This window comes from Ostrea edulis, chromosome 1 (assembly GCF_947568905.1).
Source record: "Ostrea edulis chromosome 1, xbOstEdul1.1, whole genome shotgun sequence".
NCBI lineage: Eukaryota > Metazoa > Mollusca > Bivalvia > Ostreida > Ostreidae > Ostrea > Ostrea edulis.
This window is the reverse complement of record NC_079164.1, coordinates 13,781,209-13,808,556: the sequence shown is the minus strand read 5'-3', so window position 1 is coordinate 13,808,556 and position 27,348 is coordinate 13,781,209. Positions and strand designations below refer to the sequence as shown.

The 27,348-nt window shown below is 34.7% G+C and overlaps 2 protein-coding genes across 6 annotated transcripts; one reads left to right on the top strand and one right to left on the bottom strand.

The window, feature by feature from the left end:
* Positions 1–71: 71 nt before the first annotated feature.
* LOC125661211 (uncharacterized) lies at positions 72–16,815 on the bottom strand. Of its 4 annotated transcripts, none has more exons than XM_048893148.2 (10): positions 16,731–16,815; positions 7,241–8,533; positions 7,037–7,097; positions 6,067–6,245; positions 5,781–5,895; positions 4,867–5,022; positions 3,679–3,874; positions 2,185–2,309; positions 1,755–1,930; positions 72–302 (listed from the first exon to the last, which is right to left on the bottom strand). In XM_048893148.2, the coding sequence occupies exons 1-10, from the start codon at positions 16,789–16,791 to the stop codon at positions 277–279; spliced, it is 2,388 nt and encodes a 795-aa protein (XP_048749105.2). In that variant the 5' UTR covers positions 16,792–16,815; the 3' UTR covers positions 72–276. The 4 variants fall into 4 exon arrangements, with proteins under 4 accessions (XP_048749105.2, XP_048749109.2, XP_056008719.1 ...); XM_048893152.2 differs by having other exon boundaries at positions 1,755–1,915; XM_056152744.1 differs by having other exon boundaries at positions 72–1,930.
* Positions 16,788–27,348, top strand: LOC125661238 (ubiquitin-conjugating enzyme E2 Q1-like). 2 transcript variants are annotated; one of them, XM_048893189.2, is made up of 10 exons: positions 16,788–16,816; positions 17,025–17,287; positions 19,429–19,551; positions 21,254–21,387; positions 23,031–23,101; positions 23,761–23,837; positions 24,473–24,550; positions 25,419–25,512; positions 26,256–26,332; positions 26,777–27,348. In XM_048893189.2, exons 2-10 carry the CDS (start codon positions 17,123–17,125, stop codon positions 26,921–26,923), a joined length of 966 nt encoding a protein of 321 aa, XP_048749146.1. In that variant the 5' UTR covers positions 16,788–16,816; positions 17,025–17,122; the 3' UTR covers positions 26,924–27,348. The 2 variants fall into 2 exon arrangements, with proteins under 2 accessions (XP_048749146.1, XP_056008721.1); XM_056152746.1 differs by having other exon boundaries at positions 25,419–25,635.

The following is a 27,348-nucleotide window of genomic DNA, read 5'->3' as shown; positions in this document are numbered from 1 at the left end:
TGCATTGTTAGACTCACTGAAAATCTCTTTCCCCAAGTACATCCACCATCAAAAATAACAAAATATGTCAATGTTCTTTGGATTTATTTTATTACTTTTCTGCATTTTTACACATATAATTAATCACAGGAATCTGTCTGAGTTACCTTTATTTTTAATGACCTAAACTTCCAATCTATAGAGAAACAAAATTTACTCAGATATCAATTTGTAAAATATCACGACCATTCAATCACGGTTTACTTACAGCACCAACATAATTTTTTGTGATCAGGATCAAAACTCTGGCTTGATCTTTAATTCTAAAAATAAATAAATAAATCATGTTAAATTCAATACTGTACATAGTGGAATTTTCTGGGATACTTATTTCCTTTGTTAGTCCTGAAGTTCTGTGGTATCTGCAACATTGTCTTCTCTCCCATTTCACATACTATTAATGTCAGGGGACTACGGTAATTAAATAAACAGTGTGACATTAATTTTAATGTTAAGGGGGGGGGGGGGGGACGGACACACATTACTAGGGCTAGATAGATGCAGGGTATAACATGAACTTTCTGAAGGCAATACTCAGCAGGATATATCTAAAACAATTGTCCTTCAAATTTGTTTATCAGTCTGACGGTCTGAGGCCTTTGCTGTGTGTGTTTGATTGTGGTGGCATGCCTCCACTTCCTCCTTTAAAAGTTTTTTTAACAACATCACTCACACGAGTAACTACATTTTAGCATGCGGTTCAATTCCAACACTTGAATCTTGATTTATCTATTTGTTCCCTTGTGGATTTTCCGGGGGAAAAAAATTTCCAAGAATTTCTCTATATATTTCTGCATCAATCTTCCCTACTGAGGCAAGGCCCACTCCAGCCCAATATAGGAGTCATGATGTTAACAAACTCTGATCCACATTACATAAAAATGCTTGCATATCAAATCTACACAGTGTACCCATTTAAGCCCTGAGAAGTTTTGAGAATAAGAATTGACAAATACATGTCTCTGTAACACTCTGTCCAGAACACGGGAGTCCTACTGTGCACATAGATAAATCTACAACGCATCAAGACCCTTGCACATTAAGAGGAATAACACCAGAGATATCTAGGATATGTACAATAATAATCTGAAATTGAAAAGTTTTAAACTTACTTCATTTAGTGAAAAAATGCAGTTTTAATAGAAAGCAATCTAAAAACAGAAATTGTAAAACCCCTGCTAGACTCCAACGCACGATCTACATATCAGCAGTGGACATGTAAACCTACTGAGCTACCCAGCTAGGTAAATTAGATCTAAAAGGAATATACTTGTATTGCTGATATCTCTATTTTCATTCAAGTTTCAGAAAGGAAGTCGGCCATTATGACGAAGTAGTATTTCTCCTTAATTTGGCATACTGCCCCTTTGTGGTTCTTGAGAAGAAGATATTTAAAGAATTGTTCTATGTTATCCTGCATAAAAATTTGAACCCCTCCTCCTGCCTTCAGGGTCATGTTGTTAACAAATTGGAATTTTCATTACGTGAATTGGAATCTTCATTTTATGAATTAGAAAGTTCATTATTTTTTCCAAAACATCCTATTTTCACTTCTTCGTGTTTTTTATTACCTCCCTTGGAATGAAACATGACATTCCTTGAACTTGTATCCCCTTTACCCAAGGATACTTTGTTGCTACTGGGTTAATAAACAAAACTCAAATAAATCAATTCAATGGCTAAAATTTGCAGAAGATTGATAACATCTATTTTACTTTTGTTTTGTCCTGATGTTTCGGTCTGAAATTGTGCATCAGCATTCTGGTTGCCAGTTGTCGTGTTAATGGATATGTAAGCTGGAAGTTTCTGATGTTTCAGTGGTATGTCCACAGATGCTTCCTCATCCCCTTTAGGTAACTCCTCCCATGCATTTTTACTGAAAAATACATTCCTGATTTTTTATAAGTAGCCCACCTTGAAGCCCATGGCTACAACACCAATTTGAGTCACCCTGGTCTTATAGAAAGGAATCTCAAAATCATTGGAGCCCTTATTGAAGACCCACAAGGACTCTGATTAAACATCTGTGCACAGCAGTTCATTGGATAATCAATTAAAAGAAAACTTAAGTTCAAACTTCATTGATATATTAAACAGAAAAGATGCATCTGAGTGGACAGTGCACGATCTGTTTTAACAGTATACCTCGTCTCTGTGGACTTCCGTTTCCGGACTCGCTGTTTATGGTGCTTCAGTTTACAGTTGTCTCCATCTGAACATGATCCAGTCGCTGCAAACGCTTGGCAGACTAAGGTATGTCTCTTCTTGCACTACAAAAGTTTATCAGACATACAAAGAGTTCTTCCTGACTGTTATTTGCTTTTGGTGAAATACAAATTGACTCTTCAGATGTAAATCAATGTTAACTTTGCAACCAAAATTCAGATGTACACTATTATTTCAGGTACCTGATCATAATATACTAAAGTATTACTTTCAAAAGAGAATACTCCTGAATTAATAAGAAGCAAAATTAATGGTACTAATCAGTTATAATACTATTGAATGTATCTAAAACCTCCCTATCTTACATTTGTAATACCTATTGAATGTGTTTACATGTACATCATTACTACAGTAACTTGATCTGAAGAGTCTGATCCCGTCGAGTTGACAGACACAGATCATCAGATCAAACAAGACGCAAAGGCACGATCCAACGTTTCGGATCAAGTTACTGTAGTACTGATAAATTTATTATATACCCCCGTTTTAAATCCACATCTATATCAGAATAATAAATGTATTTCAAATTATCATAAATACACACATACAGTGAAATTATTTTTTGTGTACACAGTTTTGTTTGTGACACAGTCAAAATTTTCCACTAACAAGAGACCCATGGGCCACATCACTCACCTGAGTCACCTTGGCCAATATTTAAAGATTTTTCCTACATATTCGCATGTAAAACATTGATCCCTATTGTGGCCCCAACCTATTTTTACAAACTTGAATCTGCACTATGCCAGAAAGCTTTCATGTATATGTAAACTTTTCTGGCCCAGTGGTTCTTGAGCAGAAGATTTATAAAGATTTCCTCATTATATTTGTATGTAAAATTTTGATCCCCTATTGTGGTCCCATCCTACCACTGGGGGCTGTGATGTTAACAAACTTGAATCTGTACTATGTCAGGAATCTTTCATATGAATTTCAGCTTTTCTGGCTAAGGGGTTGATGAGAAAAGTTTTTAAATGATCACCCTATTTTTGTGATTATCTCCTTTTCAAAGGGGGCACGAGCCTTCATTTGAACAAACTTAAAAGCCCTTCACCCAATGATGCTTTTACCAAATTTGGTTGAAATTGGCCCCCCGTGGATCTGGAGAAGAAGTCGAAAATGTGAAAAGTTTACAGACAGACAAACGACGGACAACAGGTGATCAGAAAAGCTCACTTGAGTTTTCAGCTCAGGTGAGCTAAAAACCTTGCATTGATGCATTATGACATCATTAGTTTCAAAGGACACCGATATGGCATCAGAAAGCCACAATGTAGTGATCCAAAAAATCGGATCACACTCTGTGAAATCAACAGAAGAAGAAAAAAAAGAACAACCGAAACATTGATGAGTATATAATAAAACCTTTATATCCTACATTTGTGATACTGATTGAACGCGTCTACAACCTACCTTGGCCCCTTTTGGACAGAAGCCCTGTAGAAAGTCCTGACAAACTTCGGCATTCTTGCTGACCTTGACATGGAGGTAGGGACAATTTTCTTTGTTGCAGACACCTCGTAGGAAATAGGAGCAGACTGGCATTTTGTCTTTGTCTACTTTATGGGAGAATGGGCAGCTGTCTATACCACAAGTTCCACGAAGGAATCTGAAGGACAGAACCAATATGTTGCAAAAAGTGAAACAAAACATAACACGCAAAATTACATCCATAAGATTCAGGCCAAAAATAAAAAGGATTTGTTTGATGTACTCCGACCGACTCGTCAAATTTGCTCCTACCCGATCATTTTTTTCCAGCAATTTAAATTTTTTTTTCCCATTTTTTTTTTTGGTTCCCTTGAAAAATAGAAATTTCTCCTTATTTTAAAAGAAGATATAAAAAAAATTCATGACATTAAAAAAAAAACCAAAAAAAAACCAACCGACCCACCTTGAAAACTGTGGGTCGGAGTACATCAAACAAAAATATTTTTAATCATGGCCTCAGCACAGTTCATCACCACTAACTGACTACAATTGATTGCATTGACAACCCAGTAAGTTAGATATAATAAAACAATGACACAAATATGAATCCTTTCAAAAATTAATACTATATATAGATCAAAGTATTCTAAAGGAACATGTACTCATTCTAAACATACATCACATCTTAACAAGGGTAGTTTAAAAAACCAAGACAGAACTTTAATAGATTTTTTTCTTCAAAAAGTATACCGATAAATGCTTTTCTTCTCCAGTAAATTTGTAAGAGACAATCACAAGACTCTGAATGCATTATGACATCACTATGCCATGCATTATGACATCACTATGCCAAACTAACCAACTGCATTCAGATAAAGTAGCCACTGCTGTTGTATGACTTTTACACCATGTCGACTGATGACCACCGCAAAGGAAAGTTTTTTTCCAAAACTTTTGGAATATATAAATATGCTTTCAAAGCATAAAAAATGTGGGGAAAAAACCCCCCAACCCACATAAGCATTGAGTGATTATTTTTGTAATCACACATGGTAAAAATTCTGTATGGCAAGGAGACAAAAATTCACACTACTCGGCATTCACAACAGATTGATTTTTACACTCTATATACATGCTGCGGATAGAAATCTGTTTCATTACACGTCTTACCTTGTACACACCGCCACTTTTTCTGGGTCATGGATGTACTTGCATTTATTCCCGCGATTGCACTTCCCAAATCTGTTGTAAAATATACAGAAACGTGCCTCCCTCTTTTTCTTGGTTTTCATGGCAGCTGTTTGTATACTCTTCTGTAAGACTCGACTGAAAGAAAGTCACAAATTAAGTTACAGGTAGTGTACAGTACACAAATTGTATGCAAGACTCGACTGAAAGAAAGTCATGAATTAAGTTTATTGGTAGTGTACAGGACACAAATTGTATGCAAGACTTGACTGAAAGAAAGTCATGAATTAAGTTACAGGTATTGTACAGGACATAAATTATATGTAAGACTCGACTGAAAGAAAGTCATGAATTAAGTTACAGGTATTGTACAGGACATAAATTATATGTAAGACTCGACTGAAAGAAAGTCATGAATTAAGTTACTGGTAGTGTACAGGACACAAATTGTATGCAAGACTCGACTGAAAGAAAGTCATGATTAAGTTACAGGTATTGTACAGGACATAAATTATATGTAAGACTCGACTGAAAGAAAGTCATGAATTAAGTTACTGGTATTGTACAGGACACAAATTATATGTAAGACTCAACCATCTATCATGGTCTCTTCCCAACAATGCTGCTTCGAATTAGCTTGAATATACACTACACAAGGATGCTCTCATATAAATGCAGCAACTTGGACCTGACATTCATTGTTGTTCTTTCTGTAACAGTGTTGCAAAATTTTGATTTACAATTCCTCAACCATGAAAAAAAAAATCTTTTTGGAGGTCCTTTCTATCAAATATTTTGTTCTTACAATGGATTGACTGATATGCACTTATTGACACACAAATGCATGCAGCCACACCTGACCGCACACACACAATAAGCCTGGTGAAATACATTACCTGGCCAATACCCTTGTGGTGGCTGTGCTGGAGTTTACTGTCCTGGGGTGGAGGAGAGATCTCCATTTCTGGTTAACTTGAGGAGTCAGAGTTAGGGACCTTCTCGTCACAGAGACTGAAATACAAGAATCCAGTAATAATGAAATAGAAGAAGTGCACATTGACAACATTCACAAGCATTTGTACAGATACTAAGGACCCATCCTAACTCAGTGGATTTTATCATGAGCAGCTACAACAAAAACATTTGTGACTTACAGCTACAACAAATACATTTGTGACTTACAGCGACTGCCCTTGACCCGACCTGGTGTTGTATGACCCCCGGCTAGCTGAGATTGACTCGTCCTGTACACTCGACCATCAATCATCACCAGACATTGACCCTTAATTACTGAGGCCATTGCACGGGTCACACGACCTGATCCTATATTGGATTGCAATCCTCGTTTATCCAACTGAAACCTGTTATGACAACAACAAAAAAACAACAATCAACATAAAATTCTAAACATTTACACACATTCAAAGTGTTGCGAAAATAATGATAAATCTCTGAATAATAAAATACAAATTAAAAGGCATGTTTAAATTATATGCTTCATCAATATATAAAGCGTTTTTAGAATTCCTTCCCTGTTGATATGTCATAGATATATATATCATCTCAACTCTTGCCTTGACTTCCTTATTGAGGTGTCATGCTATCTCTCACCAAGCTTACTTTCTGTTTGACTTCCTTATTGAGGTGTCATGCTATCTCTCACCAAGCTTACTTTCTGTTTGACTTCCTTATTGAGGTGTCATGCTATCTCTCACCAAGCTTACTTTCTGTTTGACTTCCTTATTGAGGTGTCATGCTATCTCTCACCAAGCTTACTTTCTGTTTGACTTCCTTATTGAGGTGTCATGCTATCTCTCACCAAGCTTACTTTCTGTTTGACTTCCTTATTGAGGTGTCATGCTATCTCTCACCAAGCTTACTTTCTGTTTGACTTCCTTATTGAGGTGTCATGCTATCTCTCACCAAGCTTACTTTCTGTTTGACTTCCTTATTGAGGTGTCATGCTATCTCTCACCAAGCTTACTTTCTGTTTGACTTCCTTACTGAGGTGTCATGCTATCTCTTACCAAGCTTACCTTACCTTGACTTCCTTGTTAAGGTGCCATGCAATCTCTTATCTTGACTTCCTTGTTCAGGTGCCATGCAATCTCTTACCCTGACTTCCTTGTTCAGGTGCCATGCAATCTCTTACCTTGACTTCCTTGTTGACGTGTTATGCAATCCCTTCCCTCTGTGCTTGTATCTCCAAGACTCTGTCAAAGAAATAAATAATTTGTTGCCAATTGCTACCAAGTTATACATGTAATCAGTATTAAATATAAAAATATGAGTGCTAAATTTACATAATTAATTTAGATAATAGTAAGATCTAATAATATCTTTTAATAGAACAAACCTCCACTTTTCCATGTGGTGTATTTAAATTTTCCTGGAATGACTCCATGTTTTGATCTGTCCTTGTAAGTTCCTGGGTAACTAAGCTTTCTATATGTATTTCCTGATGTATGCCTGCCCTGGGATCTCCATGTATTATTTCTGTACATATTGTAGGATATTTTGTACTTGGACTTTATACCACTGGCTGCCTTTTGAGATTTACTGGCTTTTGAATGCCACCGACACTGAAAATCAGACTTGGATGGTGAATGCCATCTAAATTGACTAAAGGATGATTGTACAGCAGGCACAAATGCTGAATTGTGTTTCATCCATTTTTTGTCTTTCGAAAATTTTGGATACTTCGGAGATCTCTTTTTGGCAAGATTCCTCGAGATTTGATCACTGATTGGAGTAACAGACCTCAGATTCAATTTTGCTGGACCTTTTTCGAAAGCTAAATTCATTCGCTGATTTCTGAATAATCCCCCCTCCTTGATTGTTTTATGCCTCTCAGTTTGTTGATTCATACATGAATAGTTTGGGTGTAATGGTACTGCCTTCTCCCTTTGCAGATTTTGTGCGATAATGTCTGAAATTGGAGTGATAGAGCTCTCCATCTTAGGTCTCAATGACTTCCACTGAGCTTTGTGTGGTCGTTTATTGTCAGGATAAACACTGTTTTTGTCACTGCGAGATGACTGAGTGTGCTCCTTCTGACTCCATTTCTGCATGTTAGAAGAAATAAGATCTGATATTGGGGTGATTGACTTCATTTCTGAGGGAAATCCAGACTTTGTTCTCACTTCTGTTCTGTCTATATTCTCACGAGGTTTGGATGTAGAGGTAGAATTGGAACCTTGATGATTTATCATTTGTACTTTCTTTTGAAGCTCTTTCTTCTGAGTAATGCACATTTTTAATTTACGTATATTTTCCTCCGTCTCCTTCAGCTTGTGTTTTAAGACATCTTTTTCTGCATTCTTCTCTGAATATTTACTAGCTTCATGTTCATGACTAAATACATTCTCTTCTTTTTTTGATGCCCCACTTTGATAGGTAGCGATTGGTTTGCAAGGGGATTTTTGATTATGAATATTTCGAGTCACTTCCTTTATCTCTTTGCTATCTTTCTGAACTTCCTGTTGCTTCCTTACCCATACATGTGAATTCATTGATTTCTCTGAGGGTTGTTTTTTGTATCTTTCTTTCACCTGCCTATGTGGAGTACTGGGTGTGGCTGAGTATCCTTGCTGTCCTCGTTTGAAGACATTTTTGCTTTGCTTTTCTTTAGTTGCATTCTGTATTATGGCTAAAATATAAATGTTGTTCTACTAACTAATAAACAGGTAAGATTTGAATTTTGTTAATTGATCCATTGATTCATTCTGTTTTATTTCAAAATGCCAGAATCACTCAAAAAAGTAAGGTGAGAGTAATTCAATGATCAGAGTATGAATGAACTCATTGTGTAAGCTCAAAGTTCAAAATATTTTTTCCTGAAAACACTACATGTTATTTTCCTAAGTAAGTTAGCTTATTCATCTTATAAAGCATTAGAGACTGCTTTCATAATTATCAAATTGAATTTAATTCATTACGCAAATGAACTAAACTTGAGCTCTTACCAGATTTCTACTTTACTCCTTTGTTATTCCTACTTTCACTTCTTGAAAGTGAATGGAAAGTCCAATGAGCTTTCCCTATCTATTTCACATTCATTAACAACCTTCTTTGAACTGCAGTGTAGAACACTGCTTTAAAATCTTTCAGATATTTGTTTAGTTATTCTATCTGTTTCATTTACTGCATGCATCTCAAGTGGACTGGAATTTTAAACATGATTGTAGAAAACTTAACTTACTGAATTATGATTTTATGTTATTTTAAATTAGGGTCCAGGGACGATACCTTTCAAGCCGATCCAATATGATGGACCACAATGTAAACTAGTCATTTGTACTAATTGTGCTATCCTGTCTAAATAAAAGAATTTATTATTATTATATGTATCACGATACTTGGCATATCAATGAAAACTAGAAAAACAGATTTTGATTTCATTCAGAAAAAAATATCACTTGGATAAGCTAGTTTCTTGACTAGAATAAAATAAATATCACAATTGTTCAAAAACTTCACAAAGTTGATGTTTCTTACACCGTTTTCCCTTTCGTAAACTGGCAAGCCAAACCTCTCCCATACCCCTGAATTGCTCCTAGTCAATTTTGTTAATGTCATGTAGTCTGCAATGTTGTTTTTTTGGGTTCTTCTTTCATTTTCTGCTTGGCGGAGTAAAAATACCTGACTTGTGACGTTCAGATATTTTTGGAAAATGCTATGATGGGTATCGTCATTTAATAGAAATATGTATCGATCCGTATATCACCAAGATGAGTATCACAATGCATTGGTGCACCGATGGATCGTCCCACCTGTACTAAAAATGGATTGACTAGCAGTGTGGTATTTTGATTGATTGATTGAATATTGCTTAATGTCCCTCTCGAGAATATTTCACTCAAATGGAGACATCACCACTGCTGGTGAAGGGCTGCAAAATTTAGGCCTATGCTCAGGCGCTTAAGGTCATTGAGCAGGGAGGGATCTTTATTGTGCCACACCTGCTGTGACACGGGACCTCAGCTTTTGCTGTCTCATCAGAAGGACCGCCCCATTTAGTCGCCTCTTACGACAAGCAAGGGGGTATTGAGGACCTATTCTAATCCGGATCCCCTTGGTATTTTGAGGGGTGGGTGGGATGCAATGTTCACCTAAATTGGCTGGTTTATGATTATTGTTCTTATCATTTACAACTAGGCTTAAAGAGTCTAGCTTTAATATGTATACAGTGTCCATATGTTATAACTTTGAACAAAATTGAAAGTTAAGAGTTTTATATTGAATAATTGTTACTAGACATCTCGTTTAAATTTTTAAAAATGTCAGAAGTATACATGATTTATAATCATATGAATTAAATGTATATTCAACTCATGAACAAGTGGGAGAAAATTGTGATTGGGAAAAAATTTGTGCAGATAAGAGCTCAAAATAGCACGGCTGTGATGCAAATAGTGAAAATTATTGGCATGACTTTTGTGCCAATAGACACTACCTAAATATAGGATTAGTGATGGCAATTGGTGAGAATTTCATAATCGAAGATTGGTTTACCGTAACTAACTAATTATCGATTAAAATCGGACATAGAGAAATTCTATAATACAAGTCATTTAACTACTGAAAATGTGTAAATAAATATTTTCTACGTTTATATTTGTTATTTTGATTGCTGAGATTGTGTAATGAATATTTTCTGTTTGTATTTGTTATTCATTTACTATCTTACTATCCTTTTAATCCTTTAATTACATCTATAAAACTTCGACTGACCCGTGAAATTTGCCCCGACCCGATCACTTTTTCTGCACTTGGAAATTTTTAAATTTTTTTATTTGCTCCCTGGAAAATAGACATTATTCGAATTAGTATTAAACTTGATGCCATTTTTTTTAATTTGGACTAGTTGTTTTACAGAATTCTTGTTATCAAAATGTCCTTAGGGCGTCTTTCGGTTCTACCTTCACTTTGATAATGACCATTTGTCAATCCGGTAACTTTTCAAACACTTTTCTATGTGAACGATAAATATACCGCATCACAGCTCCAAATTACCACATTATCTACCAACAAGATAGAACAAGGAGCTACGAACTCCCCCGTCGAGGCCTGATCGTATTTATGTACAAAAGTTTGAAAGCCATGTTATTTAAATAAACAAGAGGCCCATGGGCCACATCGCTCACCTGAGTCACCTTGGCCCATATCTGAAGACTTTCCATATATATTTGCATGTAAAACCTTGGTCCCTATTATGGCCCAAACTACCCTTTGCAAACTTGAATCTACACTATGTCAGAAAGCTTTCATGTAAATGTCAACTTCTTTGGCCCAATGGTTCTTTTAAAGCTTTTTTCTATATTTGTATGTAAAACTTTGACCCCCCCCCCCCACTTGTGGCCCCATCCTACCCCCCGGGAACCATGATTTGAACAAACTTGAATCTGCACTATGTCAGAAAGTTTTCTTGTAAATATCAGCTTTTCTGACTCAGTGGTTATTGAGAAAAAGATTTTAACTATATATTTGTATGTAAAACTTTGATCCCCCTTGTGGCCCCATCCTACCCCCGGAGCCCATGATTTGAAGAAACTTGAATCTGCACTACGTCAGAAAGTTTTCATGTAAAAATCAGCTTTTCTGGCTCAGTGGTTCTTGAGAAGAAGATTTTTCCTATATATTTGTATGTAAAACTTTGATCCCCTATTGTGGCCCCATCCACCCCCCGGAGCCCATGATTTGAACAAACTTGAATCTGCATTATGTCAGGAAGCTTTCATGTAAATCTCAGCTTTTCTGGCTCAGTGGTTCTTGAGAAGAAGATTTTTAAAGTTTTTCCCTATATATTTGTATGTAAAACTTTGATCCCCTATTGTGGCCCCATCCAACCCCAGGGGCCCATGATTTGAACAAACTTGAATCTGCATTATGTCAGGAAGCTTTCATGTAAATCTCAGCTTTTCTGGCTTAGTGGTTCTTGAGAAGAAGATTTTTAAAGTTTTTCCCTATATATTTGTGTGTAAAACTTTGATCCCCCCCTTGGGGCCCCATCTTATCCCCGGGGGCCATGATTTGAACAAACTTGAATCTGCACTATGTCAGAAAGTTTTCATGTAAAAATCAGCTTTTCTGGCTTAGTGGTTCTTGAGAAGAAGATTTTTAAAGATTTTTCCTATATATTTGTATGTAAAACTTTGATCCCCTATTGTGGCCCCATCCAACCCCAGGGGCCCATGATTTGAACAAACTTGAATCTGCATTATGTCAGGAAGCTTTCATGTAAATCTCAGCTTTTCTCGCTTAGTGGTTCTTGAGAAGAAGATTTTTAAAGTTTTTCCCTATATATTTGTATGTAAAACTTTGATCCCCCCTTGTGGCCCCATCCTACCACCGGGGGCCATGATTTGAACAAACTTGAATCTGCAATATGTCAGGAAGCTTTCAGGTAAATTTCAGCTCTTCTGGCCCAGTGGTTCTTGAGAAGAAGATTTTTAAATGATCCCACCCTATTTTTGCATTTTTGTGATTATCTCCCCTTTGAAAGGGACATGGCCCTTCATTTGAACAAACTTGAAAGCCCTTCACCAAAGGATGCTTTTGGCCAAGTTAGGTTGAAATTGGCCCAGTGGTTCTGGAGAAGAAGTCGAAAATGTGAAAAGTTTACAGACAGACAGACGGACGCCGGACAAAATGTGATCAGAATAGCTCACTTGAACCTTCGGTTCAGGTGAGCTAAAAATCACGTGGGATAGTGCACCAAAATTATGGCGGACCATGAGTCGGCCTTTAAGTTGATGGTCTATATTTCTGAAAAGGCACACATTATTTTGATATGGGATTATCTAAATGTTATGACGATTTAATATGTGAACGGCATTTTTAATTTCCTCTTAAACTGAGACACACGAATGGAACACGATCGTCACAACAATTTGAACGATGCGGGAAAGTTGGTATTAAAATTATCATAAATTGGGTAATATTAAAACTTATTGTAAATTGCTGTCATCATGCAATTCACTTGGGTATTCATGGATCAAATTAAAGTGTTTAAGACTGCTATTATGAATGTTGGAATCGACCGGTGGTAATAAAAAAGGGGTGTTTATTTATTAACAACTGTAGAGGTCCTCACTTGTGACGAATGCAAAATGTACTGAGTAAATTTCAAGAGACATTGGAAGATTTACGTGTATTATATACAATGTGTACAAAATGAATGTTCTAAATTCTATTCTGTCTGGCAGCGTTATGTGTTTAATGAAAACATAAGAAAATTTGTAAATCTGATTTTCAAAAAAAACAAAACAAAAATACCGACCTACCTACTCGACTTGAAAAATGTGGGTCGGAGTACATCAAACAAAAACATTTTTAATGATGGCCTCAATACGATTTTCCCAGTTATAAATACTTTCGCTTTCATGTGCACCTACATTACAATAAACAAAACTTTTAGGTTAATAGATCTATGGGTCACGACAGGAATATTCTTCAAATCCTACAGTCTTTGAGAAAACAAAATCTCAAAACTGATAAAATGGAATAAAATTTTCATAATCGAGCGCTTAGAATTTGCCAACAATCAACTGATTTTGATTATAATCGATGATTGGAACACCAGTATATAGGATATAGTAAAACTTGTTTAATCTGACATGCTCAGGTGACATCTGTTTATTGAGATATTAGACAGTATTGTGCTGTGTCAAGAACATAGAGAAAAAGACAGTTGGGAATGAAGATCGAAATATACAATGAAACAGATTAAGCAGTTGCCAGACTAAACAGATTTAACTGTATTAAGGAAAGTCCATGCTTTTACGTGTCTGGTTTTAAATTTTAAACACCGACTAGAAAGTTTCAGTTATAACTTCTTTGTCTGATGTTTGTAGTTTACGAGAACTGTAAGAGTCAAATTTAGCATTCAAATGTGAATCTTCAGATATATTTATCATGAATTATTATAGTGTCAAGTCCTCACTAGCTCCAAAGCAATGTAATATCTACATTGATCTCCAAAAAACTCATAGCTTGCAATCTAAGCCTGAACAAGTTAAAAATCATACATAGGTGTGACCCTCACAGTGGAGTTCAAACTGTTTTTAGTGAGTTGTGTTTTGTTCAAAGAAACCAAGAATTGTAAATCCTCAGAAAATCATCAGTAAAGTTGTTGAATATTTGAACTCTTCTTCACAAGTACTTTCAAGAAACAGAGCTGTAGTTGCTAGAATCTACATATATGTTACACTATATTTATTTTTTCTATAAGTATGAGATAGCATGTATGTATTTTTATGAATGATATGATTGATAACCAAAAAAAAGAAAAAGAAAAGAATAACGCACACACCCAAAAAATTGTGAGAAAAAGGAAGGGGTGCCCCCCCCCCCCCCCCCCTTGTGTTCTAATTGTCTGGTAGGACATTATATATATAGTCATATTCTGTTAATCTTGGTTTTTAGACTTTATTTGCTATAATTACAATTCACTATTTTTAAAGTGTGCAAAGAATGATTGTAAAACTTCAATTTAAAAATGGGGGTTTACGTATTCAAGAGACTATTTTGCAAAATATCTCTGGTCAACTATAGTAAAATATGTTTTTTTGTTAACCTTAGATATAATTCTAAATATCTTTAACGCAAAACTGGCATGTATACAATTTAGATTTTGAGAATTTTTCAAAATTGCGATATTCTGTGATTTTTTTTCTGAAGAATGTGAGCAGATTAAACAGCAATTGTGTATGTTTTCAATTGAATATCTTTTAAAATTCTCTCAGTAAATGAATAGCTATTTTTATATTGGTTTTTATATATTATAGTTTAATATGATGTGCTTTGGTGCATATTTTTAATAAAACATAAGATCATGCATTCTTGTGTTAAAATTTGGCTTTTGCATTTGGGGGTATATGTGCTCTGTAGCACTTAGTATAAAAATAAACCCGCAAAGGTATGTCTAATATGGTTTTTTTTTAGTTAGTTCATGAGTTGTTAAAGTTATTTAAATGAAAGAAAAATTTGACAGAAATTTCTAACAGTATTTACCTACCTTAAAGGACACAACGCATGTTTCTAAACTTTTTCATTTTTTCAGCAAAATTAACTCTTTTTATGCCTAAAACTACTTTAAATGTGTTTTAAATGAAATATTTTGCGTAGTTTTCGAGTTTGAAAGCGATGAAATTCAAATCTTGCGATATGCATATTTTCTTTCGCTAGTTTACGCGCCATTTTGTGTGATGTCATATGCGCCCTCGGGTTTGAAAACATCTATTAGCCATTTCATAAACAGATTAGATTTAATCGACAAAAAACCAATTGTCACGTTAACAGCTTGTAAATAATAATGCATTAAGATGTTTTGTGCCGTGCTCGGGTGTACTAGTTGTCGGTAGAAAGGATTTAGACTGAGTATTTTTCAATTTTTCGAAGGAAGGTACGAGAAAAAAGACGTGGATAATTTTTTTGTTGGAGCAAGAACTTTACCTTAAAAAAACCCCACCCAGTCACCTTTTCAAACATCGCTTGGACAGAGACCCTGATAAACTGCGAGAAAATGGATATATCGAAGCTATAAGCACTGGTAGGCATATAGCATACATTCTGTTTTGCTCTTCAAATTCAATACACACTCGGATCAACTGACCTTCACTTTGTAACAACATATATCGACGATACAATGTAACTTCTACCAACTGGTAGATTTACAACAACAAAAAATAAAGATACAAAATAATTGAACTTTAAATTATACAAATAATAGAATATTGTATTTCCTAACTTTAAATTGAATTATAAAATTATTTCTTTATTGAACTCGTAGCATCTTGAGTGCGTCAGTAGGCTATAACGCCGTGCTCCCACTTCGTACTTCCTAAAGACGTGCAGATCACAATTCAAAAATAGTAATAAGATTGCTTTATCAAAATAAAATAATGTGATTACCACTTTAAATTTGAATATTTTTATTGATTTGTGTGTGTGTTGTCTTTTTCTTTCTTTCCGAAATGCACGCGTGACAATAGCTTGGCATAGGGCCTAGTTGTCAACAATTTAACGTATCATAATTTGTCTAATCCAAAAATAAATAATGATTGCACTGTTTATTTTAGAAAAACAGCACCAATTACAGATGTATAAAGGAATAACATCCCCAATCAGTTTGTAGACAGCGACCCATATAAACATTATTTACTCACAATTTTGCCGATTTCATACACGCTTTACTCGCTATATTTGGGTATTTACATCGTTATATGTGTGCACTGGTGGCGAACACATATAAAACTCGGACAATTTATCAACATCGATTTAAATGTTGCCCATGGTAAATTAATTAGGCCCCTAAAAGTTGAGTTTTTAATAATATCTCGCAGTACTTTCACAATCCGAAGGGCGCATGTGACGTCACTGTACCACGTGACTACCTACCTAATTAACTTGACTTTTTGAAATCGGGGCTTAGATTTAAGTCTGTATTGTGGTTAATTATCGCAAAATTTCGGCGAACGAACTATTAGAATTAATTACTATAAGCATAAAGAAGACAAAATGCATGTAATATTGTATACTTTGAAAACATGAGATATGTCCTTTAAATAACATTCATTCATGGACAAATTTCAGGACTTAAAATACCTCTCATGTTTGTATAAAAGGTCTATTATTATTCTTAAATGATTTTTTGGATCAACTGCAATGAACGCTTGTTTGCATCATGTGATCATTCGTTAATTAGCATCGCCTCAACTTCAAGTTGGTTGATCTCTTGGAAGAAATTTGAACAATAAAATTTCAATACATCTGTACAAAAACTCTCTTTAGCAATATTTTAATTAACTTGAATAAAATATCACCCACTTTAAATAACATTTTACCTGTCAAATTGTTGATTTTACGTAACAAATTTTGTCTCTCTTTCTCCGACTCTGTTGACATAATTTTTGGGAGTGTTCTGCTTTGGGTAAGTCGTACACTTAATTTTCTTATGAGGCTAGTCTATATTTTACTCTAATTTAGTAATATGATAGATCTAATAATAAAATATATATTTATATATATTTCTTACTTCAATTTCATAGTTATAGTTAAGATATGATCATTAATCTATTGATAACTTTACTTTAGTCGTGAAAACTAATTCTTTCTAAAATAAAATCTCCTTATTATAGACTGACCCTAACTTTCGTTTTCGAGGGAAAAAAGTTGTGAAATAAACTCCCAGTCCAGTGTTTTGTTATGAAGTCTCAAAGGTGGACGTGTGTCAAATATGGATTTTAGGCAACAATACGAGTCAGCTCAGGAATGGGCAGATGGCGAGAAGGATTTTAGCGTTGGATCTGAGGACGAGGAAGAAAGAAATTTTAGATTAACTATTCTAAACACTGATTTGGTATTCACAATTACCGTCCCTAAAGAAGATGACAGAGATTGGGTAATTTTTTTTTATGATAAACCTTAAAAAATACAGACCAACTGACCATGCTGGCACACTTAAATTCTAAAGAGATAAAACAGGTCCTGCACAATCTATGTATTTAGCTAGATATGTGGCGTTATTGAGCTGTATTTAGCTATATGTGGCATTATTGAGCTGTATAAGCTATATGTGGCACTATTGAGCTGTATTTAGCTATATGTGGCGTTATTGAGCTGTATAAGCTATATGTGGTGTTATTAAGCTGTATAAGCTATATGTGGCACTATTGAGCTGTATTTAGCTCTATGTGGTGTTATTGAGCTGTATTTAGCTCTATGTGGCATTCTTGAGCTGTATTTAGCTCTATGTGGCATTATTGAGCTGTATTTAGCTCTATGTGGTGTTATTGAGCTGTATAAGCTATATGTGGCGTTATTGAGTTGTATTTAGCTATATGTGGCGTTATTGAACTGTATTTAGTTATATGTGGTGTTATTGAGCTGTATTTAGCTATATGTGGTGTTATTGAGCTGTATAAGCTATATTTGGAGTTATTAGGCTGTATAAGCTATATGTGGCACTATTGAGCTGTATTTAGCTCTATGCGGCATTATTGAGCTGTATTTAGCTATATGTGGCGTTATTGAGCTGTATTTAGCTCTATGTGGTGTTATTGAGCTGTATTTAGCTATATGTGGCGTTATTGAGCTGTATTCAGCTATATGTGGCGTTATCGAACTGTATTTATAAGCTATTTGAAATAGATTGATTTAGCTACTCTAGATTTTTTATCAACTCAATTTCTAAAATCATAAAAATCAAATTTTACTGAGTGAAAATATTTCATTCTTGTACTCCATACAATGTAAGCAAAAAATGCTTCTTAAAGGAAGTAGGAAGAATTTTGATTCCAAATTGTCAGATGTTTAGAATTATTAAGTTGTTAAGCAACAGTTATCCAATCTTCAGCAGAGAATAAAAGTCAAGGAGGATCAAAAGAATAATGGATTGGCAATCAGATTCCACATTGTAAATTCATCATACTTATCTATATGCTTCAACGCACACAGGGTAGTGGACAGTTTAAGAGTTAACAACACAAAAGAAACTATCTTCTCATGAAAAGAAAAGTTTTGTTTTCAACTCTAATTAGAACAGTATTGTGGTTAGCTCAAAGTATAACCATATTTAAAAATTATTATGCGACTTTTTTTGACTATGCCATTGCATGTAAGAAATTCAATCTGAATTTAGCTTAATCAAGCTATTTCAAATAGCTTTATAAAGCTATAAATAGATTGATAAAGCTAATCCTATATAGCTAAATACAGAGATCGTGCTGGATCTGAAAAAGCCAAATTGTTGGGACTAATTTTCGATATTGTCCTTGCCAGACTTTGACTGAATTGTCAATGGGCTGAACTGTCGGGACATTCATTACAAGTCCAAAAATTTATGGTACCACTGAGCAAAAGAGTTTACTCACGTCAAGCCTATGTTACCAGTAAACTGTTGTGATTGTTGGTATAGTCTGCCACTTGTAGCATGTTTTGCCCAAAATTTTAAGACAATTTTGTCCATTTTCTAGTGGTCCCCATTGTTGCAAACCACAGGTTATTGTTTCATTCTATTTCACAATAGAATGAAACAATAACCCGTGGTTTGCGACGATGAGTGGTCCCAGGTAATTTGTATGCCTACCTTGAATAAATAACTGCTTGTGCAATTTCCATGGATACAAAACTCAAACGTGAAATGAGAAAACATTCTGGTTTGAAAATTATGGATTTTTATTTTTGATTATCTATATATATCAATAAAATATTTAGGATCCACAGGAAAAATTTAAGTAGAGTAGGGAAACTGGAAACACATATATTTTATTTTGGCCTGACATGAATTTAAGTAGAGTAGGGAAATGGGAAACATATATATTTTATTTTGGCTTGACATGAATTTAAGTAGAGTAGGGAAACTGGAAACACATATATTTTATTTTGGCCTGACATGAATTTAAGTAGAGTAGGAAACTGGAAACACATATATTTTATTTTGGCCTGACATGAATTTAAGTAGAGTAGGGAAACTGGAAACACATATATTTTATTTTGGCCTGACATGCTTTATTGGAAATAATCAACTTTTGTTTCTGGCAGATGGTCTGGAGTGAATGTGAGAAAGTTCTGCCTTATCTTCAAGATATTCAAGAATTCTTGTCAAGCAGCAAGAAAAGGACCATCACAGAGATTTTGAATAAAGTGAAGGTTGCATGCCAAAAGGTAAAACCAGTACTTTGATTGTTAATCCTCAGAATTGGTGAACAGTGAAAATGAGACTGCAGTGAAAATAAGGCAGAGTAAGCCAGTCTACATAAAACTGTTAAAATGAAAAATGATTGTGGATTTTGACTAAAAATAGCCATGGAGACAATGACGGATGATGGGCGTAGTTTTCTGGCAGCTATGTAGATAAGAAATCTTCAATAAACTGTTTATTAGGCTGAAGTAAAGTGCTATTGTCAATCAAAATTACCAGATCAGTCTACTCACGATCTCTTGAAGTTCAGGGGTCAATCAGAATTTGTTAATTACATGTATATATCCAAAATTCAATATATTACCTATGTTGAACTATAAATAGAAAATATTACATGTTAAAATCCATATTGTATGTCATATCAGCCTGAGGGCCGAAGTCCCAAGCATTGATAGGGGCCCGAGGGCTGATATGACATATGATATGGAATTTAGCATGTAATATTCTATATATCATATACATGTACTGTACTTTTTCATACTTATTTATAAATGCTGTATGCATACAGTATAGTGTTTTTGAGCGGAAATTCTTTAATTTGATATGGGGTTTAAGGGCTTATTTACATGTTATTCTTTTATCACAAGAAGGTGAATTTATTGTGTATTAAAGATAGATCAAGGAATATTTGACACATTGCCTAACTTTGGTAAAGATTTACTATGGTAAAAACTTTGATACAATTTGATTTACTATAATGGTAAACATGGTAAAAACTTAGTAAAAACTTAATTTGATACATTGGTCAACTATATGGCAAAAACTTTCTTATCGATAATTGTATTACTACAGTAAAAACCTCGATACATTGATTTACCAATGGTAAAAACTTTGATACACTGATTGTTTCGAGCAAATACATAATTTTCGGATTTTTATGCATTTTTGTATGCCGGTCTGATATGTGATATTAGTTTTGAGAACGGTCATTGATATTGGCTATTGTGACGTCATCCGTATCACGTGGTGCAAAATCTGCATGATCATTACCAAGTTTATTATATACTTTCAATTTCATCTCTTCTATTTTTTTTAAAAGTTTGTGGGCATATTTCACACAATATACATGATATATGCCCAGAAACATTCCGGCCCACAAACATTACGTCACAATCAATACACAAGCTGGAACAATGCCGTTAATTTTCAAATTTTTTGTGTTTTTCATCTTTTACTTAGTTAAACCAATAAAGAAATCGTTAAAAATAAAATTATTGTTAGTTTCTAAATGAAATTGAAAGTATATGATAAAAAGGTTATAGACTTTGTATGGGAAAATATGACGACCTCGTTTTTTGTCATGGACGGACCTCGCAAGCTCAGTCCGTCTACAGGCCAAAAAATGAGGTCGTCATATTTTCCCATACAAAGTGTATAACCTATAAATATGATAAATATCAACAATGTTACTGGGTATTGATTTTCACTTCAGTATAAATGAGAGTTCAAATAAATCACTGTAAGTGACTGTAGACGTACATTGTTACTAAGCCTGCAGTCACATAAAATCTGGAGAATTTCATACCAGTGGACTTAAAAGTTTGTAAGCTATTTTCATGTAGGCCACATGAAGTGCAGTGGAATCTCGTACCCGCAAACCATACCAAAAATTATACACTGTATTCTATGAAATTATTTATTTTGATTTTTAACCTTTTTTTAAAGCTTTTACCATCATCTGGTGAAGATGAAAATGAATCCGATGACGATGAATTTGATGATGATTATTACAACCAGGATGATGACGAGATGGAGGAGGATGCTCCAGCACAAAGTCGAGAGGCCAGAGTTGATGAGGAGTAAGAAAATTTATATCATAAAACGAGGAGCAAGAAATGTAGTATTATAAAGCTGTCTTGTCTATCTAGTGATATTCTGATTGTATGTTGGTTTCTATAAGCCTGCCATGATCAGGGATCGATTGTTCTGTTTTGTTGGTTTCTATAAGTCTGCCATGATCAGGGATAAATTGTTTGTTTGTTGGTTTCTATAAGTCTGTCATGATCAGGGATAAATTGTTCTGGTTTGTTGGTTTCTAAGCCTGTCATGATCAGGGATAAATTGTTTGTTTGTTGGTTTCTATAAGTCTGTCATGATTAGGGATAAATTGTTCTGGTTTGTTGGTTTCTATAAGTCTATCATGATCAGGGATAAATTGTTCTGGTTTGTTGGTTTCTATAAGTCTGCCATGATCAGGGATAAATTGTTTGTTTGTTGGTTTCTATAAGTCTGTCATGATTAGGGATAGATTGTTTGTTTGTTGGTTTCTATAAGTCTGTCATGATTAGGGATAGATTGTTTGTATGTTGGTTTCTATAAGTCTATCATGATTAGGGATAAATTGTTCTGGTTTGTAGAGTGTATTACAGTGATCTGTTCTGTGTAGTACAATGTGTTATTTTCTGTGTAGTACAATGTGTTATTTTCTGTGTAGTACAATGTGTTATTTTCTGTGTAGTACAATTAGTACAATGTGTTATTTTCTGTGTAGAACAATGTGTTATTTTCTGTGTAGTACAATGTGTTATTTTCTGTGTAGTACAATTAGTACAATGTGTTATTTTCTGTGTAGAACAATGTGTTATTTTCTGTGTAGTACAATGTGTTATTTTCTGTGTAGTACAATGTGTTATTTTCTGTGTAGTACAATTAGTACAATGTGTTATTTTCTGTGTAGAACAATGTGTTATTTTCTGTGTAGAACAATGGGTTATTTTCTGTGTAGTACAATGTTTCATATTTCACATGTGTGACATAACCTTTCTTTCATTACTGAAGGTTTGACTTCATGACCTTCACCTTGGATGTTGACCATATTTGAGAAACCTTAGCCTTACCTTTTAGTGCTTCGGGCTTTCATATTTTACATGTTTATTGTGAAAAGACCTTTCTTTTGTTACCTTCCTGTGGGGGTCTGGGTTCGAAAAGTTCCTCAGTACCCCTTGCTTGTCGTAAGAAGTGACTAAATGGGGCGGTTCTTTGGATGAGACTGCAAAAATCAAAGCCCCTTGTCACAGCAGGTTTGGCAATAGGCCTAAATTTTGCAGCCCTTCTCTAGCAATGGTTACACCTCCATATGAGTGAAAAATTCTGGAGAGGGATGTCAAACAATGTTCAATCAATCAATCAATCAATATTTTGTTACCAAACTATTTGACCTCATGACCTTCACCTTGGAGTTTGACCTACTTTTGAAAAACTTAAATATTGTCCATGACTTTTGATAGCTTAGCGCCAGGGGTTTTATATTTCGCATGTGTATTCCTGATGACGAGGCCTTTCTTTTAGTACCAGAATTACTTTGCTGCCATACCGGGGCATCATTGTTTCACAAACACATCTTTTTCAAATGAAGGTGTTGTTTTATCTGATGTCCTTAGACATTTTTTAAACATAAGATATCCTTTTCCTTAGGGAGAGTAAGATAAATGTTTGATTACAGGGATGATGAGGAAGAGGCTAACTTCTTTGGGTCGGGATCTAATCCCCTGGCAGTGAAGCGGCTTCTGAAAGGTAACATGGGCTAAAGTATGTCAGTAATTCATTATAATAATGTGTGTTGTACAATATAAGTTAATTATGTAATTAATTACATAATATTACAAGCATGCATCAATTCAAGTCAGACTCGAAGTGACCTAACAAAATTTACAGATACATATATAAGTATAAAATTTAAACTTTCTCTATTCTTTGCCTCCCTTGGAAATCCAGATTAGAATAGGTCCTCAGTACCCCTTGCTTGTCGTAAGAGGTGACTAAATGGGGTGGTCCTTTGGATGAGACTGTAAAAACCAAGGTCCCGTAGGTATGGCATGATAAAGATCCCTTTCTGCTCAAAGGCCGTAAGTGCCGAGCATAGGCCTAAATTTTGCAGCCCTTCACCGGCAATGTAGACATCTCCATATGAATGAAAAATTTTGAGCGGGATGTAAAACAATATACAACCAACCGATCTATTCTTTGCTGTCTACATATGATTCTTTTATTTCATTTGAAGGGAATTATGAATTATATTTATGAAAAATGCATTATTCAAATGATTGTTGGGGGGGGGGGGGGGGGTGGAAAAAATGAAAACTAATTTTAAAAAAAGAAAAGAAATTTTGCTGATTGTTAGCAAGTTCTGTTTGTCAGAAGAAGGTAAACTCTTGTTACATTATTTATTGTAGATTTGAAGGCCTTCAGGAAAGATGGAAAAAAATTTGGACTTGATGGGGGACCAAGGAATGACAACTTATTCGTATGGGTATGTTGATCTAATCCTCCTAGAGTCCCATTTATCTAACTTGGTAATGGGGAGTAACCTTGAGCTTTTCATACGGACGATTTTACTCACTTTCCGGTAATGACAGGCTGTAGAAAACCACGAGATTTCTTCCCATTCAATACCTTGTATGCAATGCCAAGTGAGGTCAATTCTGTAGGTCAATAATAGCCATTAAAGTCACCTGAAAAGCTGTTCGAATGGATTTTATCTAACACTCCGTGGTAAAATGTGATAAATTGAATATTTGCCAGTTAATAGACAATTGTATCACATATTCAAGTATGTTTTAAAGATATTTAAATGCAATTTAGATAAGATTATGTCTCACATTTGATTAAATATTTCACAGTTGTGTTTTCCATTGCTTATAATCATTCAACAGAGGTATATTGACATACACTTTTTTAGCAGGTGCTTTTTTATTGTCCAAGTACAGGTAATGGAAAGATACCTCAACTTAAACTTATTTTTTTCTATTTAAACCCCTAATTTTGGACTCATCAAAACTGAGTTAATTTGGCTTTGCCCTACCATGTCACTTGGATTTTACAATAAGCATATTTAAAGAGCAATGAGGGCTTGGGAGTTAAGTGATATATGTATTCTTTTTCCAGGATATAAAACTAATAGACATTCCAGCATCAAAACTAGCAAAAGACCTGGATGCGTTTGCCAAAAAGCATAATACGGATGTAAGTTTTCTTTGATTTTCAACATCATTACATGTTTTAGCTTGCTTGAGCTCAAGCAATCTTATCTGATCAACATTTATCCATTAGTTGTCATTGTCGTAACTTTATAAAAACTCCCAAACTACTGAGCCAATTTCAGCTAAACTTCGCATAAAGTATTATAAGTGGAAGGGATTCAAAACTATTCAAAGAAAAGGGTTCATCTCCCTTTCAAAGAAGAGATAATTAAGAGATATATGAAAATATCTTCTTTTATTCTTCTCAAAAGCCACTAAATCAGAAAAACCAAATTTTAAATGAAGGCTTCCTTACCAATACACCATTTAGTGTGGTCCTGCTAAGACTTCCTTATACCAATACACCATTTAGTGTGGTCCTGCTAAGACTTCCTTATACCAATACACCATTTAGTGTGGTCCTGCTAATTTTGAAAGATGATAGTATCTAGATTCAAGTTTATTCGAACTATAACCTCACAGGTCAGATAAGGGGACCTCGGGGCCAACAATAGGGGACCCCCTGGGCCTTCAATAGGGGACCCCCCAGAGCCAGCAGTAAGGGTTTAGAGTTTTGCTTAGAAGTATGGCTTACTCCACACTTATTGAGATTGCTTATTTTGAAATATGTATTCCTTTCTTGACAAGATTATTTAGGAGTTTGAAATATTTAAAAATAAGATGCAAGTTTTATTCAGAAATGTCAGGAGTTATATTACTCCTTTATTATGTTTCAACTGAAAACTGATAATCTATATGACTGTTGTTATACTTTATTGAGGTACAGTTAGATGTGTTTTAGCCCTTGTTGACCTGGTATATTTCACATGTTTACATCATTAGTACAGTGGATTTGTTTGTTTTTCTCCCAGGCATGTATAAACCTAGAGATGATGTTTCCTGGAGACTATCCAATGTCTCCTCCGTTTGTGAGAGTCACAACACCAAGATTTAAATTCCTGACTGGTAATTGTAACTTCCATAACTCTGTAAACAAATGTATAAACCTAGAGATGATGTTTCCTGGAGACTATCCAATGTCGCCTCCGTTTGTGAGAGTCACAACACCAAGATTTAAATTCCTGATTGGTAATTGTAACTTCCTGACTGGTAATTGTAACTTCCTGACTGGTAATTGTAACTTCCTGACGTAATTGTAACTTCCTGATTGGTAATTGTAACTTCCATAACTCTGTAAACAAATGGCAATCTTGATTGACACAAAATAATGATTGTTCACTATGTTCTAGAACTGACATGGTCTCTTCGATTTCTTTGATGTTTGCTCTTTATCTAAAGTGAATTCAAATATGAATTCTAATTTAAACAGTATTTTATTAGGATAAATCACAACAGGTTCGGGCGGCAGGCACTACCTATATAAGCCCTCTCCGTAGACAGCAGGCACTACCTATATAAGTCCTCTCCGTAGACGGTACAAGGTCATACAAACTTTAGAATATATAAATACAGTGTTACACAAAGGATATAATGATTTGAACATTGCATTAATGTGGGTAATTTATGTGATATGAATTCTAACACCTGGCATATCAAAAAGACTTCATTCTAACAAACTGTTAGTGTATCAAACAGTAAATGGATTTAGTGTATAAGGTAGGATTTAGTTATGGAACTTGTATATTTCATGTGATGTTGAACGTGATATTTCTATGTTGTCATCTAGGATGTAATTTATTTTTACACAGGACATGTGACCATTGGAGGCTCGATATGTATGGAAATGTTGACCAAATCGGGATGGACACCTACAAATGACATAGAGGTCAGTGTGGACTCATTCATCCCATCCACCCAAGATAAGATAAAAACAACAAAATCATCATCATCATCAAAAGAACATCATCAAAATCATCATCATCAAAAGAACATCATCAAAATGACAACATCATCACCTTCATCACCATTGCCGTCATTCATTAAAACATTTTCATCACCTGTGCCACAACATCATCAACAACAAAAACAACAACTTCATCATTATGAACCTCATCATTATTTCTTTAATGCATCAGTAAACAGCCTTGTGATTTTTCTGTACTAATTATCTATAAATCTGATGCATCAGTAAACAGCCTTGTGATTTTTCTGTACTAATTATCTATAAATCTGATGCATCAGTAAACAGCCTTGTGATTTTCTGTACTAATTATCTATAAATCTGTGTTATTCACAAAACATTAAAATTTCTCTATTTTTGGTTACACAGAACATCCTGGTGCAGATTCGATGTGAAATTCTCAGCGACCCGAACGCCCAGTTGGATCTGAATAACGCCAACACAGCATACACTATGTCTGAGGCTAAGGCTGCGTTTACGCGAATGGTGCAGAGATATGGCTGGGACAAATCATGACAATGTCCGGAGACTTCCACTGTACACTCCACAGATTGTGATGACACGTTAGATCTCTATCTCGGCAATAACAGGGATAAATGTGTGTGGATGAATGTCTTTTAAAAGAACAGTAACATTTTATTACAGGACGTAAAAAACTTGAAAAATGAGTTGCCTCTCATTACTGCTTATGTTTTATCACTTGCAGTTATTTCATGTCATCCATTTCTTGTTAGCACACTCCTAACTGTGATTATATCCTCTCACTCTGACCTTCACACTGAATTTGAAATCTAGAAAATGCAAGGGGAGAAACAAGTTTCACAACTCTTGCTCATTAGTTACTAGTTCTCTCCAACTCTCATTTTTCGTAATTCATGAAATACACTCTGACAGCCTATGTATCTTGTGAATTTTTAAAAGATATAAATCATAAAATATCA